This window comes from Oreochromis niloticus, linkage group LG15, assembly GCF_001858045.2.
Source record: "Oreochromis niloticus isolate F11D_XX linkage group LG15, O_niloticus_UMD_NMBU, whole genome shotgun sequence".
Classification (NCBI taxonomy): Eukaryota; Metazoa; Chordata; class Actinopteri; order Cichliformes; family Cichlidae; genus Oreochromis; species Oreochromis niloticus.
Window position 1 is genome coordinate 23,963,001 of NC_031980.2, and position 12,950 is coordinate 23,975,950.

At 43.0% G+C, this 12,950-nt stretch overlaps 1 protein-coding gene across 11 annotated transcripts in view; it reads left to right on the plus strand.

Moving 5' to 3' along the window:
* myo6a (myosin VIa) overlaps positions 1-12,950 on the plus strand; it is a 142,105-nt gene that overhangs the window by 25,273 nt on the left and 103,882 nt on the right. For all 11 annotated transcript variants that reach the window (XM_013272213.3, XM_013272218.3, XM_013272220.3 and 8 more), the window contains exons 3-9: positions 4,155-4,224; positions 5,406-5,479; positions 7,496-7,625; positions 8,403-8,508; positions 9,903-9,958; positions 10,036-10,133; positions 10,625-10,789. In XM_013272213.3, the coding sequence (XP_013127667.1) occupies positions 4,155-4,224; positions 5,406-5,479; positions 7,496-7,625; positions 8,403-8,508; positions 9,903-9,958; positions 10,036-10,133; positions 10,625-10,789 (699 nt within the window). The remainder of the gene's footprint in view (positions 1-4,154; positions 4,225-5,405; positions 5,480-7,495; positions 7,626-8,402; positions 8,509-9,902; positions 9,959-10,035; positions 10,134-10,624; positions 10,790-12,950) is intronic.

The following is a 12,950-nucleotide window of genomic DNA, read 5'->3' on the forward strand; positions in this document are numbered from 1 at the left end:
ATTACAACTGGGGAATTTCAAGTGATCAGTGGTTCACAACAACTCATGGATTCAATAAAACACACAAGGAGACACTCCACCTTAAAAGTTCCCAGTACCTGGTTCAGTAGTATTTTTTACTGCACACATTCTTTCCATCTTTAGTGGAACAGTAAAAGTAAGCTAACAATGACAGCTAACATAAACGTTTTATTTTGTACTGACCTTTATTTACCTCACCTCTGGCCATACCTGGCCTTTCATTTGCATTTGTATCCTTCTTGCTCTGTTAAAGTCATTTCACTATTTTCACAGTGCACAGAACCCCTTCACTCCTTTTCAAGGCTTTTATTTTTAATCATTTGCACAAACTTGAGTGTAAAAATAGATGTTTTTCATTTGAAGAACCAAAAAGATCCATAAGTTCTATGAGTCTGACATTAGCCATTGTGCAGATGACTGTTAATACGCGTCTTATTATTATCAAAGGAGCAACTGACAGAGATGCAGGTAGAGAAGTGAGATGTGAGGAACAAGTAAAGGCTGATGAAGATGCTCATAGACAGATGGCTTTATTATGTATTTGTGTGCACGGAGCGTTACACCTCTGCAAACACAGTGTGTTCGTTTGCATTAATGAAGTTTTTCCCACATGTATCAGTCTCTCACTCGTGTGCTGAAGTCAAAGAAATACGATGAAATATGAGACCTCACGTTACCAGCAGAACCAGGCTTTGTGGTGTTGCTGTTGCTCGCTGTGGCCTCATTTCAGGGTGTGAATATCATGATGTGTCACTGATATGTTAACGGCTGAGTTTATATTGAATGTCATCAGTGATGTCGCCCCTTTTGAGCTGCTAGCTTCTGGTTTTCAGGTCACACATCCTCTTTAACAAAATATCTTCATGATATTCATCGTGACGAAAATATGTTTCGTGACGATGGCGTCAGATAAGTCACCTTACTGTGTAAGTGAAAGATGAGAGCATCATCATAAGGAAATGATGCTTGTCTCTTTGTAGCTAACTTGTAATGTATTTGGCGCATTGGACCGCTAATGGAAGCTGTTTCAGTCTTCTGTCTGTAATCTGAGAAAACTTTAACTCAGGATCCGCCCACTTTGAGTGTCCAGCAGTTATGTCAGTCGTTGTTGCTTAAAGTAACTGAATGTCATCGGCTTCCTGTGGTCAGCACAGTGCTACCAGTTGCTTCCTATGTGGACGACCCTTAAATCATCAGCTGCGACAACCCTGTGACTGATGATGCTTACCCCGGCCCTCTGCTATTAGACTGTGTTGTTTCTGTTTTTAAAAATAGTTTTCCCGAGTCTTTGCAGTTCTGGACAACATCAGTAATTATACTGACTGCTGCTCATCAGAAAAGTCCTTTTTGCTTTTCTTCAAAACGGCGTGTGGGCATGCACCGCAAGCCTGTCGAATAAATCGGCTAAAATGAACTCTCAGTGCAAACTTTGATGGCGTCGATCAGTATAAGAGTGCAAACTGTCTGCCGTCTCAGGTGGATTTGTTAAAAACCTGAGGATTTTGCACCATGGATCCTTGGATCCATCCACCTTGGAGTCCCTGAGTTTTGCCTCAAAGGAGCTGATAAACCAGTTCTGACCCCAACTTAAACACCATAAATCAGTTTTATCAGTCGAGGCAGTACAAAGCCTGCTTCAAAGGGTTTCCTGGTAGGAAGGGTAGAGTAAAATTGCCCTCTCTGGGTTTGCCACAGAAAACAGTATTTTTACAGTAATGCTCTAACAATACAAGCACAGAGGCTTTTGCTCCTCAGATCTGCTGTCAGAGCGAGTTTCCGGGCCTGAAACTCTGAATCTGAACAATGTCCCGTCTGTCCCGCTGCAGCCAGTTTGTGCCAGTGTCTGACGATGTGCTCACTCGCTGGCCGACCTCCCGGGATGGACGTCAGGGGAAAGACGGAGAGCATGAGACCCTGTCATACTATCGCTCACAAAGAGCCGGCCTTGTCTGTGTTTCTGTTTCCCAGAGAGTGTCTGATCTGCCTCGGAGCTGCCGATGGACAAAACTGTTTGAAGGGCATTACTGAAGGAGATGAAGTTATTTTTGCAGTAGATACTTAAAGAGGCAAATTTGGAGTTACTTATTTTGTAACCTCGGTTCTCTGAGACGCTAAGAGCTTTCCCATGCTCTGCTGGATATTAAGCTAGGTGCTTCAGTTTAAGGACGTTGGAAACGGGCTAAAAAAACTTCCTCGCAAAGAATGAAATAAGATGATGAAGTTTGGATAGTACATGTGGCTCTAGTGCCAGGAAGTTATTAGCTTTGATTAGACTGGAAACAGGAAGAGGACTAGCTTTGTTTGTACCATAAACCATGAATCACTTGCACCAACTATTTATCCACTTGGCCAGTTTGTTGCACCAGTTTATAGCCAATCCTGTCCAGCCGTAGCTTAATATCCAAATCACTTGTCAGCCACAACATTAAAAGCAACTTAATTTCATTTAATTGCATTTATATGCCACCAAATCACAGCAGTACTTATCTGAATCTACTTCATGTTGTTTGGTAAATACTACAGTACTAGTGACTGAATCCCCAGCCCTCCAGTCTGAGAAGGTGCTTGGTAATGGTGTTGTCTCACTGATATAGTGGGTCCACTTCAGGCCTCTTAAACAGCTCTGAAGCATCGGGGTGGGGGTGGGGTCACGGGACCTCTGAGAGTGTCCTGTGGTGTTGCGGAATTGGATGTTTGGGGGTAGGGCCTCCGTGGATCGGGCTCGCTCCCGAGCATGCAGCAGATGCTTGATCAAACTGGGACCCCGGGGAGTTTGAAACGCTTCAGGCTCTTTGTTGTGTTCACTGAGGCCTCTCTGAGCAGTTAGCGTGGTGCTGTGGGAACGCCGTGTGTGTGAGTTCTGGACTGTTGGGTTTGGAAAACTGGAGAAAAGGCTGGAACCTGATGGTGTGCTATGAGCATTGATATTCACTGGGCCCAATTCAGCTTTTCTTCTAACATGTACCTCATCCCTCATCCCACACTGTTGGCAGACGAGTCCTCTTTACACTGCCTCCCCGTGAAGTTTAGGGTTCAGTGTCAGGTTCTGGCCATTTCACAGGTCTTCGTGTTAAAATGCCTTGAAGTGTCCACTGATCCCTGCTCAGAAGCAGCTCTGTAGGGGTCTGCACATTCCAGGAAGGTTCAGTAGTAACACTGAAGTAATAGCTGGCTGTGCTATAACACATTATTTCCCCCCCTTCTCCTCACGCGGCGCAGTGTTGTGGAATCTGTCCAGCTTGGGCTGAGAATGTGGAACATGCCACCACTGGAAAGAATGAATCGGCTGTACGTCAGTCTCTGGCTCGAGCCGAGGCCTGCAGCGCCTCTTTAAAGAGCCTGATTAAAAGGAGTGAGAGTCTGCCGGGGCCTTCAGGAGCTGGCAGCGATCGGCTTTAAAATCACACGAATACGACGCACACGCCCCCGCACTCCAAAACACTGAGGTCACATGTCCTCGTAAAGCCTCCTGTATTGGTTCAGCATGGCCGGCTTCAGCTCGAAGTCATGTGTGCAGAGCTAATGCTTCAAAGCTTTTAGAGTAAAAGAAAGCCGAAGGTGGAACAGTGAAACAGAGAGCACTTTAATTTTAGTTTGATCGCTCGGGTAAATGATAATTATACGACGCATTAAAGAACATCAGAAATGCAAAGATATCAACAATATCTAGTTTCTAATCGAAAGTTTTTAACTCGGCGGTTTCAGATGTTTGAGTGGAGCCGGGATTGTTGCCGACCGGATCGAAGGTCAGTAGTTGGATGTTAATAATGCAGAGTGGCATTTCTCTGCTTCTCAGTCATCGGACTGTCACCCTGATCCCGTTGCCTCCTGCCTCCAAATAATTCATCAGGTCTGCAGCAGCCGGTAGATGACGCTCACCGTGCTGGAGACATCATTCAAAAACATGAACATGAAGGAAACCCATGAACTCTGTCGAAGCTGCATCATGCATCAACAGCATCATGCACTGAGTTTTTAAGGCATCTCTGTGTAAATTAACTCAGTTTAAATACATTAAGCTGACAGTTTATTTCATCATAAACAGGTCTGTGACGAGTGAACTGATTTTACTTTAAAGTCAAATTAACAAATCTCTCTTTTCTTTTCTTTTCTTTTCTTTTCTTTTCTCTCAGACATTTTTGGCTCCGGTGAACCAAGTCTTCCCTGCAGAGGATGACGTCAACAAACATGTGGAGGATAATTGTGAGTACTTGTGCTTCATCGCTCCACCTACAGATCTTGCTGCTCCTCTTTTTTTAGACATGCGTTTGTCGTCCTTGTTGTTAAGCTGCTGTTACTCTGTAAGTCTGGGATCAGCTGTTTCTGGTCCCCGGGCCTTATGTTTGACACCCCTGGTCTAAAGTCTTTTCTTGATGCACATCAAAAAGGAAATAAAGTTCCTTATAGGAGTATTTTTATTGCAGGAATTTTACTTGCTGATCTGTAATTTGAGTTAAATTCAGCTTTAACACGGAGTTATAACAGGATGCACGTCAGCAAATGTTGGTCTGATATTTCTGAGTCTAAACAAAGCAGCAGTGATGTTCATAAATTTATTAACGGACCAAGTCGTCTCTTTTTTCCTTCAGATTTTCCATCGTGGCTTTAAATAGATTTTATTTATGAGGCGTTCTTCCAGTCTTTTCCCGGGAATGCAACGGGCATGGTGCCATCATGATGATGCCCACTCAGAACAGCCTCCTACTGTGTCACTATGCTTCTCCTCGCTTAAATAATGAGCTTTTTTGCTTGTTTTAAAGAGCTGCAGAGGGCAGCAAATCAGGTTGATTTTTAAAACAAAAGAACCTCTTGTGGGCTAAACACTTTTCTCCTGGTGTTGCAGAAGGTTAGGTGTGAGTACTCGGTATTGAAAGCTATTTGTACATTAAAATGCAGCTTTTTTTTTTTATGCAGCCAGGTGTGCATCTACAGGGAGGGGATGGGGTGGCATTGGCCCTCCCTGAAGACCCTGCTGTTTATTAATATCTACACTCATTTAATTACTTTGCTGAAGTGCAGTTTTAATCACTTTCTAGCATTATTTTCATGTTGTGCTGTCTGGGTTCCCTATGTGCCCCCGACTGATAAAACCCTGCACACTGCCGTGCGCTCTGCTCTTTTCCTCTCTGGTTTGCTGACAGCTGTGTTGTTGTTGTTGTTGGGTCTATAGCATCCTCACTTTTCTTGAGTGTAACTGTTTTTTGTTTTGTTTCCTTTCTGTAAATTCAGCTGCTTTGAGTAAACCTATCCTTGTTTCTGATTGGTCACATGCTGCTGACTCCATCACCTTACATGTGAACATGCCCGATGGATGATGCGATGTGAAGCGTGGATCCGCTGCTCTGCTGAGTTTAGTAACATTTCGTCCTGCTTGTGTCTCTCAGGCTCTTTGATGTACCTGAATGAAGCCACGCTGCTCAACAACATCCGAGTGAGATACAGCAAAGACAAAATTTATGTAAGTACAGACATGAGGAGGAGCGGCCGGTCGGTGAAATACTGTGAAACAGAAACCTTTGTGAGGTCGTCCTCACCCTCGCCGTGCTTTTATTACTCCTGGACTCAATGGTGTGTTAAACACACCTGAAGTTCAGCCTTCAGGTGAACTTCTGGCGCTGAAAATGAAAGCATAAACACCAAAAGGTCACAAAATCAAAAGGAAAAACTCATAAAGGTTCGATGTTCGATTCCTCTGATCATAAAAAGTCAAAATTTTAAACCGAACCAAAATTATTCAGAGCTCGGACGTCACATGACGTCACACGTTATCATCACCCGATGAAGAAAATCAGCTGCTGTGTCAGCACCAAACGTCGGTCGTGACCTGCCCGCACCACCTGTGGGCGGAGCGCACGCTCAGTCATGTTTCCACACTTCACTGAAGCGGAGATCTACTCCACCCTCGCCTGAAACAAAAGCATCACATTTTCTCACTGGACAAACGAGTGCACTCCCAGTTCATAAAAAATAACATGTGTGCAGGTTACTGTGTAAATATACATGTAATGTACGGAGGACTGAAGCTGCCAAAATAAAACATTTAATGAATGAATACATTAAAAACGACTCATTAAATAAATCAGATCAAAACTTTATTAGATGCTTTTTTTTTTTACATCTACATGTGACATAAATTAATATTTCTGATTAATTTGTAGTATTTATTTTTTTCTTGTTGCGCTTCTATTTTTTCACCTATTTCCCCTTAATTTTACTTTTTTGATTTTACATTTTATTTTTGTTTTTAACTGAACGTTTTTTTTAACATTTTTTTATTTCTGATATTTTTTCTAGTTCCTGTTGATTTCCTTACTAAATTTATTTTTAAATAACTTTATTTATATATGTATTTATTTATTTAATCAGTTTAAAGGTTTTTTATTTGCTTTATTTTAATTGTTGCAGTTATTTGTACATTTTCCTTTTTCTGTGTTCTTTATTCTTTCATTCTAAGTCAGATTTACAAACTAAAAATCAATTTTTGTTAGTTATTTTTCATTGCATTGCATTCTGTGTTGCCCTTGTTAATTCACTTTCGCACTGATTGAATAATTTTTTATTTATTTTATATGGATGTCTGTACTTCACTGGGTTCATGAATGATATCGGCTCTTGTCACTTCAAAATGCCTTCAGTACTTATTCATGTCCATCCAGATGAAGAGGACAGCTGTCCCGTGTTTGCTGTTATTTAAATAATTATAATTTTGCTGAAGTCCTTTAAGATGAAACAGATATGGGCTAAACAGAGTCTTCAGCTTACCAGCAAACCCTCAGCTGATGATTATTCCTCCACATGAGGCTCTGATAGGAGCAGCGGGAGTACACTGGGTGTCTCTTCCCCCCGGGGGGCTTTTCGGGCCGGCCTCACACCTTGAACACCCAGCAGGGGCTCGTGTGGCCTCTGCTGCCTTTGCTGTTTAGCTCCATTTTCCTGTGAAGCCTTCCAGCTGATGTCAGCTGGAGTCAGACTTGGTGCACATTGACATCTAGTGGCTGAGGAGGGAACTGCACTGTGAAGCTCACAGAGGGCATTTCTAATATAAATCAGGTTTTATTGATAAATGAGGATATTGTAAAGCTTTAGAAATCTCTGCAGCGATTATGAATGTAAATCTAAACCTCTCCCAAACTCAATGTAATCATCGTAACCTCCATGAAGACTGGAAACCCAATCCTTGATCACAATGTGATGCTCAGGAGTTTTATGAATTCTTTAAATTCTTGAGATGTGGCTGAATGCTCGTATTACTGGCTGATATGGAGTTTGGATCAGTACAGAAATGCAGATTTTTTGATCCTGATTCTGTTAAACTCTGACAGATTTTGGGGTCTCTCACGTTTTATAAGTGCTGAAAGAAAAGGTTTGCTGCTCCTTTAGGAGGAGGCAGAGAAATGAGAGACTTTGTTGGTTTTATGAGCCAAATAAGTGATTTTTATTCCTCTTCTTCTTCTTCTTCTTCTTCTTCTTTCAGACATTTGTAGCCAACATCCTGATTGCCGTCAACCCGTACTATGACATCCCGAAGCTTTACTCGCAGGAGACCATCAAGAAGTACCGGGGCCGGTCGCTGGGCACTCTGCCGCCGCACGTTTACGCCATTGGTGAGCAGCTCAGTTTATCACGACTTTTACATGCTGGACAGCATTTCCAGGAACTTGTCACACATTTTTGTTCTCTGCTCGTGACTAAAGCTCAGTTTGATCATTTTTGGTGTGTTTATAGAAAGTTTTCACGGTGCAGAGGGAAACCTTTCGTTTGCCGTGATTTAAAAACACAAACAAATCGTAACCAGAAAGGCTCACATTAAAGAAGAGACAAGAAATATTCTTTTAGTTAGTGGAACTTACCAGTCGAGGGAACAAGGCATGAGTCATCTCTACAGAGCTCATTTAACCTGCTCGAGCTGAGCAAAGTTTGTTTACATATTCAGAAAGTTAAAGACTCCTGAGATGGTTTTGAGGTCAGTATCTTTATTTTAGACTTTTTAAGCAGTTTTTGGACATGCATGCCTTTATTCACTCTGCCAGCTGGAGACCAGATAAGTGCGGAGATTTAAAATGTCCTAATCTCTGTCATTTTCATAAGACTTATTTTAATGTTTCACAAATGGAACAAGATCATTAAAGTCATTAAGAAATTATCAGTTTAATCGTCCTCTAATAATTTAATACCAAAAGCAGTTGTTTTAGGGTGAAAGTTAATGCACCTCCTGTTGTAGTTCTCAATTTGTCCACTAGGGGGCAGCCAGCACTCAGATTTCCCAGAGTCCCCTGACCATCATGGTTCCAGACTGACTTATTGAAACCGCAGGGGTTTAATATCTGTTTGATTATTGGGGTCAGCGTGGCGTCTGATCTAACCGCCGCCTCTGTCTGCAGCTGATAAGGCGTACAGGGACATGAAGGTCCTGAAGATGAGCCAGTCCATCATCGTCTCCGGGGAGTCTGGAGCCGGCAAGACCGAAAACACCAAGTTTGTTCTCAGGTGAGGGAGGCGAGGATCTCGTCTTTCAGTGAACGCGGCGAATATCATCCACGTTTTCATGTTTGTGTGATTATTTTAATGTGACCTGTACCGGAGCTTATTATACACAATCAGTTTTGATATCATCGATTTTCAATTAACCTCGTTTGTGATTTTAATTATCAACTTGTTTTCATAATTAATTGATTGTTTTGTCCAGAAAAGGTCGGAAAATGGTTAAAAGGCCTGTTTTAGTTCATTTAAATGTTCTGTTTCATTCGACTCACTGACCCCAAATATTTTCAACTCCCAAGTTATTCTGATAGCTCGGAGTTGAAAATATTTTGCAGTTTTTCTTAAGAAATTACTTATTTGATTATTGAAAGTGGTATTTGATAAATGGTCACACAAAATCTGGACTTTTAAGGCACGTTGTAAAAGCTGTGACGTTACAGTGTTCAGACGATGCGAACACAAATGTTTACAGGAAGGTGAGAGACGGTGATTCTAATAATGCTCTCCTCTGAAGCAGCTGTTCAGTAAGTGTCAGTGTGATGTCACGGTGTTATCCACGGTGGGTGATTGAAGCCAGAAATGAGCCTATTTGGATGAAAGGGTTAGCAGAGAGATCCTCTGAGTACCAAACTATTATAGGTCCTCTCCGTAGACTTGTTAGATGGTTGGTACAGCACAGGAAGTGACGTCATCGCTCAGATAACCGCAATAAAAATGCTCCAGTTCGGTGACTTCACTTAGCAGACACGAGGTTCAAACAGTGAGGTGTTAAAATATTCACCTGCAGCAGTCTCACGATGAAGCCAGCCTCTAGTGGACGTCTGAGGAACTGCAGGTTTGGGCTTTGTTTTTCGCAGAAAGGAAGTGTTTCTGTGAAGGTTACAGGAAACTGTACTGTAGCTTAGGAGGTGGAGAAGGTCACCTACTAATTGGAAGACAAAAGTGTCCTCGGGCAGGGAACAATGTGTTAATCAGAGCATGAATGCGTGTGAATGGGGGAGCGAGGCATGATGTATAAAGTGCTTTGAGTGCTCCAGTGGAAAAGCTCGATATAAGAGTTGTTTACCAGGATCACTGCAGCAGCAGGGGGTGGTTCATTAAAGCCTTAAACCCGTGCAGTGACCCTCTGGTAAACCCAGAGTTTCTGCCTTTCTGATCTACAACAAACCTACCGGATTTGTTTTGTTGAATATCAGAAACTGACTTCTTCCTCATTCTTACAGCACTTTCAACAGTATTAAAAATGAAATATGGTCCAACAAAAACAGTTTTTATTGAACAAACTTTGATGTTTACTTGCTTTAAAACACCTTAAAGGCTGTAAACCTGTGAGAACCTCTGCTTTAAAATGACAGACGAATCACATGTTCTCAGGTGTTGATGATGTGCTATGCTTGCAGATACCTGACGACCTCGTACGGAACGGGTCAGGACATCGACGAGAGGATAGTCGAAGGTGAGGTCGCTTCTGCTTCTCTCATCAACTTCCTGTTGAGGTTTGAGTTTAAACTAGACTTTTTTTCTCCCTTGCAGCGAACCCTCTGCTCGAGGCCTTCGGGAATGCCAAAACTGTCCGGAACAACAACAGCAGTCGCTTCGGGAAGTTCGTGGAGATTCACTTCAACGAGAAGGTGCTCAGGGCCGTTCTCGCTCAGTCGATCACGAGCTTTAACGTCTGCGGATAAAAGTTATGAATTACAAATGAAGCCTACTGGCGGCACTTATTCAGCACGATCTATTTACGTTGATCTTTCTGCTTTTGTGAAGAGACGTGATTTGCCCTCCGCCGTCTCAGACGCTTACGCAGCATAAACTCAGTAATGAGGCCTCACTTATGATCATTTATCTCTTTCGTCTCGCTCTTGTTTATGTGTCCCATAAATCACCGCATTTCCACGTTTCCCAAAGGCGGACTCTTTTTTGTGATTTCCAGCTTTATTATCTGCATTTTTCTTCTTTAAACTTCAATATGAGATAAATTCTTCATATTTAATATTTAATTTCCATTTAATTCACCATGTAATTTATTATAATAACAAAGTGGCAGGATATGAAGATGAAACGCGCTGATAGATGTCATAAATGAGTTGTTTTGGGTTTTTTTCCTGCTCTTCCTCCTCAGAACGCCGTCGTGGGTGGCTTCGTGTCACACTACCTGCTGGAGAAGTCGAGGATCTGTCGGCAGAGCCCAGAGGAGAGGAACTACCACATCTTCTACCGACTGTGTGCCGGAGCGCCCGAAGACATCCGGCAGAAGTTTCACCTCAGCTCTCCGGACACGTTCCGGGTGCGGATATTAAGATTTTTATCATCCTGACACTCGATAAACCCGATCTGATGGGTGGGGGCTGATGGCTGATGAATGAATGGAGGAGGTGCAGATGATGGGTGGGGGGCTGATCGCAGACTTGATGGAAGGACTGTATTTTTCTTGTTTCTGTCAAACCAGCACTGAGTGTCTTCTTCTTCATCAAAGCCTAAAACAAACAAAAGTCCTTCATCACCATGAGCTGCCCAAAACCTTAATCTGCCACTGAAAATAGTCCTCAAAACATCACAGTCTACTCATCTTTAAGTCATGTTGGCTGCCAAAATAATCAAAATAAAGAAGAGATGGATGAAGCCGGCATGACTTCCAGAATGGTTCACCTTCTGGATGCTGCTGTGTTGTTTTATCGCTTTATTTCTGTTTTTTTACTCAGTCAAACTGGAGCTCAGAGCTCTCAGCCGGTGCAGCAGTACAGTTAACTGCATAGCAGTATTATTATGCAGTATCATTATTGGTCAGGTAGTTGCATTAAAAATGCAATTTAAATGGGTTTAGTTATACAAAAAACTCCAGGAGAACTACTTTCTTTCTGCTTCCTGCATCGCACACCATTACTGTTTACGTCCTGCCAGGACCACTCGAGCCTCTCGGTGTTGCTCTTGCATGGTGATTTGGTTCGTGTTTGTAGTTCAGTTGAAAGAAAATGGTTCTTTTTCATGAACCAGATCAGAATTTCTGGACAGAGTTATTGCAGCTGAGATTGAAGTGCCTCTGCCTGCAGTTGTTAGGTTTGAATCAAAAATGGGTAACAGTAGAATTTTTTTGTTATTACATAATTCTGTCTGAAGCCTAAAAGCCCTCCAACTCCATGTTTGTGCTCTTATGCTCTTCGTATTTGTACTCTGTCTGAAACAAGCCAATTTAGCTCCTCCCCCTTTAAGCCAGCTCTCTTCTGACTGGCTGCTCTTCACAAGGAGAAAATGATCCCTCGTGATGTCATACAGATCCAAGGGTTGAAAAACTGTGTGGAACTGAGTGTTTGAAGCAGTTTGAAGGCTGAGCTTGTGGTTCACACGTGTGCATACACTGACCTCATGTGAAGCGTCGGCTGTGCGTAATTTCACAGCTGTGGCTTCAAAGTCTGCAGAGCCTGGTGTGGGTGTGACTCCTGGGTCGACGCTCTGTTAGGACGAATCCAAAAGATCCAAATAATGGTTTCAAAATCCAAGAAAGTCAAACGTCGCAGCCTTTAAACTATGAAATTCAGCCTGCTGTTCCCCTGTTTGAACAGCAGGGGGCAGCTCATCCTCAGTAAAGCCCACCTGCTGCACATGCTCTGTTTATCAGCTGTCAGCGGGGATCGAGGGCGGGGAGGGGGAGGGGGGTGGTAGGTGGTCGTGTTTGCCATCAGGTTTGCCACCTGCAGCAGCAAACGCAGACGTCCACAGTCCCGAGGTGCAACGGAGGCGAAAGCAGCCGTGATGGCTGTTACACGACTAGTGTCAAAAATCGTGTTGATTTCTGTGCCGTCAGCACTCTAACATGTAATCTGTGACAGACAGGAACATGTGACTTCAGAGTGCCTAGCAACCGGACTTTAGGGAAAACAACAACATCACTGATACAGAAGAATCATGACAGCAAACTAAAGTTAAAAAGCAAACAGACTGAGAAATGATGGCTTTGCTTTCTTTTGGTTCACCTGAGAGGAGCTGACTCATTCTCATCCTCACGTCTTCTGGAGGAGAAGAAAACAACCTGAGGTCACTTTCTTTGTTCAGGGTTATTTCTTTTATTGGCAGCTTCTAAATTCAGTCATCTACTCTCACCTCCGTCACTCTTGGGCCTCAAAGTGCCGACGTTTGCTCTACGGCGCCCGCCCCTGTCCCCCTGCAACTTATTACACCTCCTGCAGCTTCTGATGGTTCATGCATCTGCACTTTCCCCAATGATGCGGAGGGAGAAAAATGCTCACACGGTTTGAGCCGTGACAAACTCCTGAAGTTCAGCTTTTGTGCATCACAGGAGGAGCTGAGGTGTGTTCAGGTCCACGAAGGCTTGTTTAAAGGGTCAAAGTGCCGATGACTCCAAAGAGAGCAAAGAGAAGGTGTTTTCATCATTAAATACTGAAGAGAACATGAAGTGCATTTGATCTAAGGAGGGAAGAGAACATGAAGCA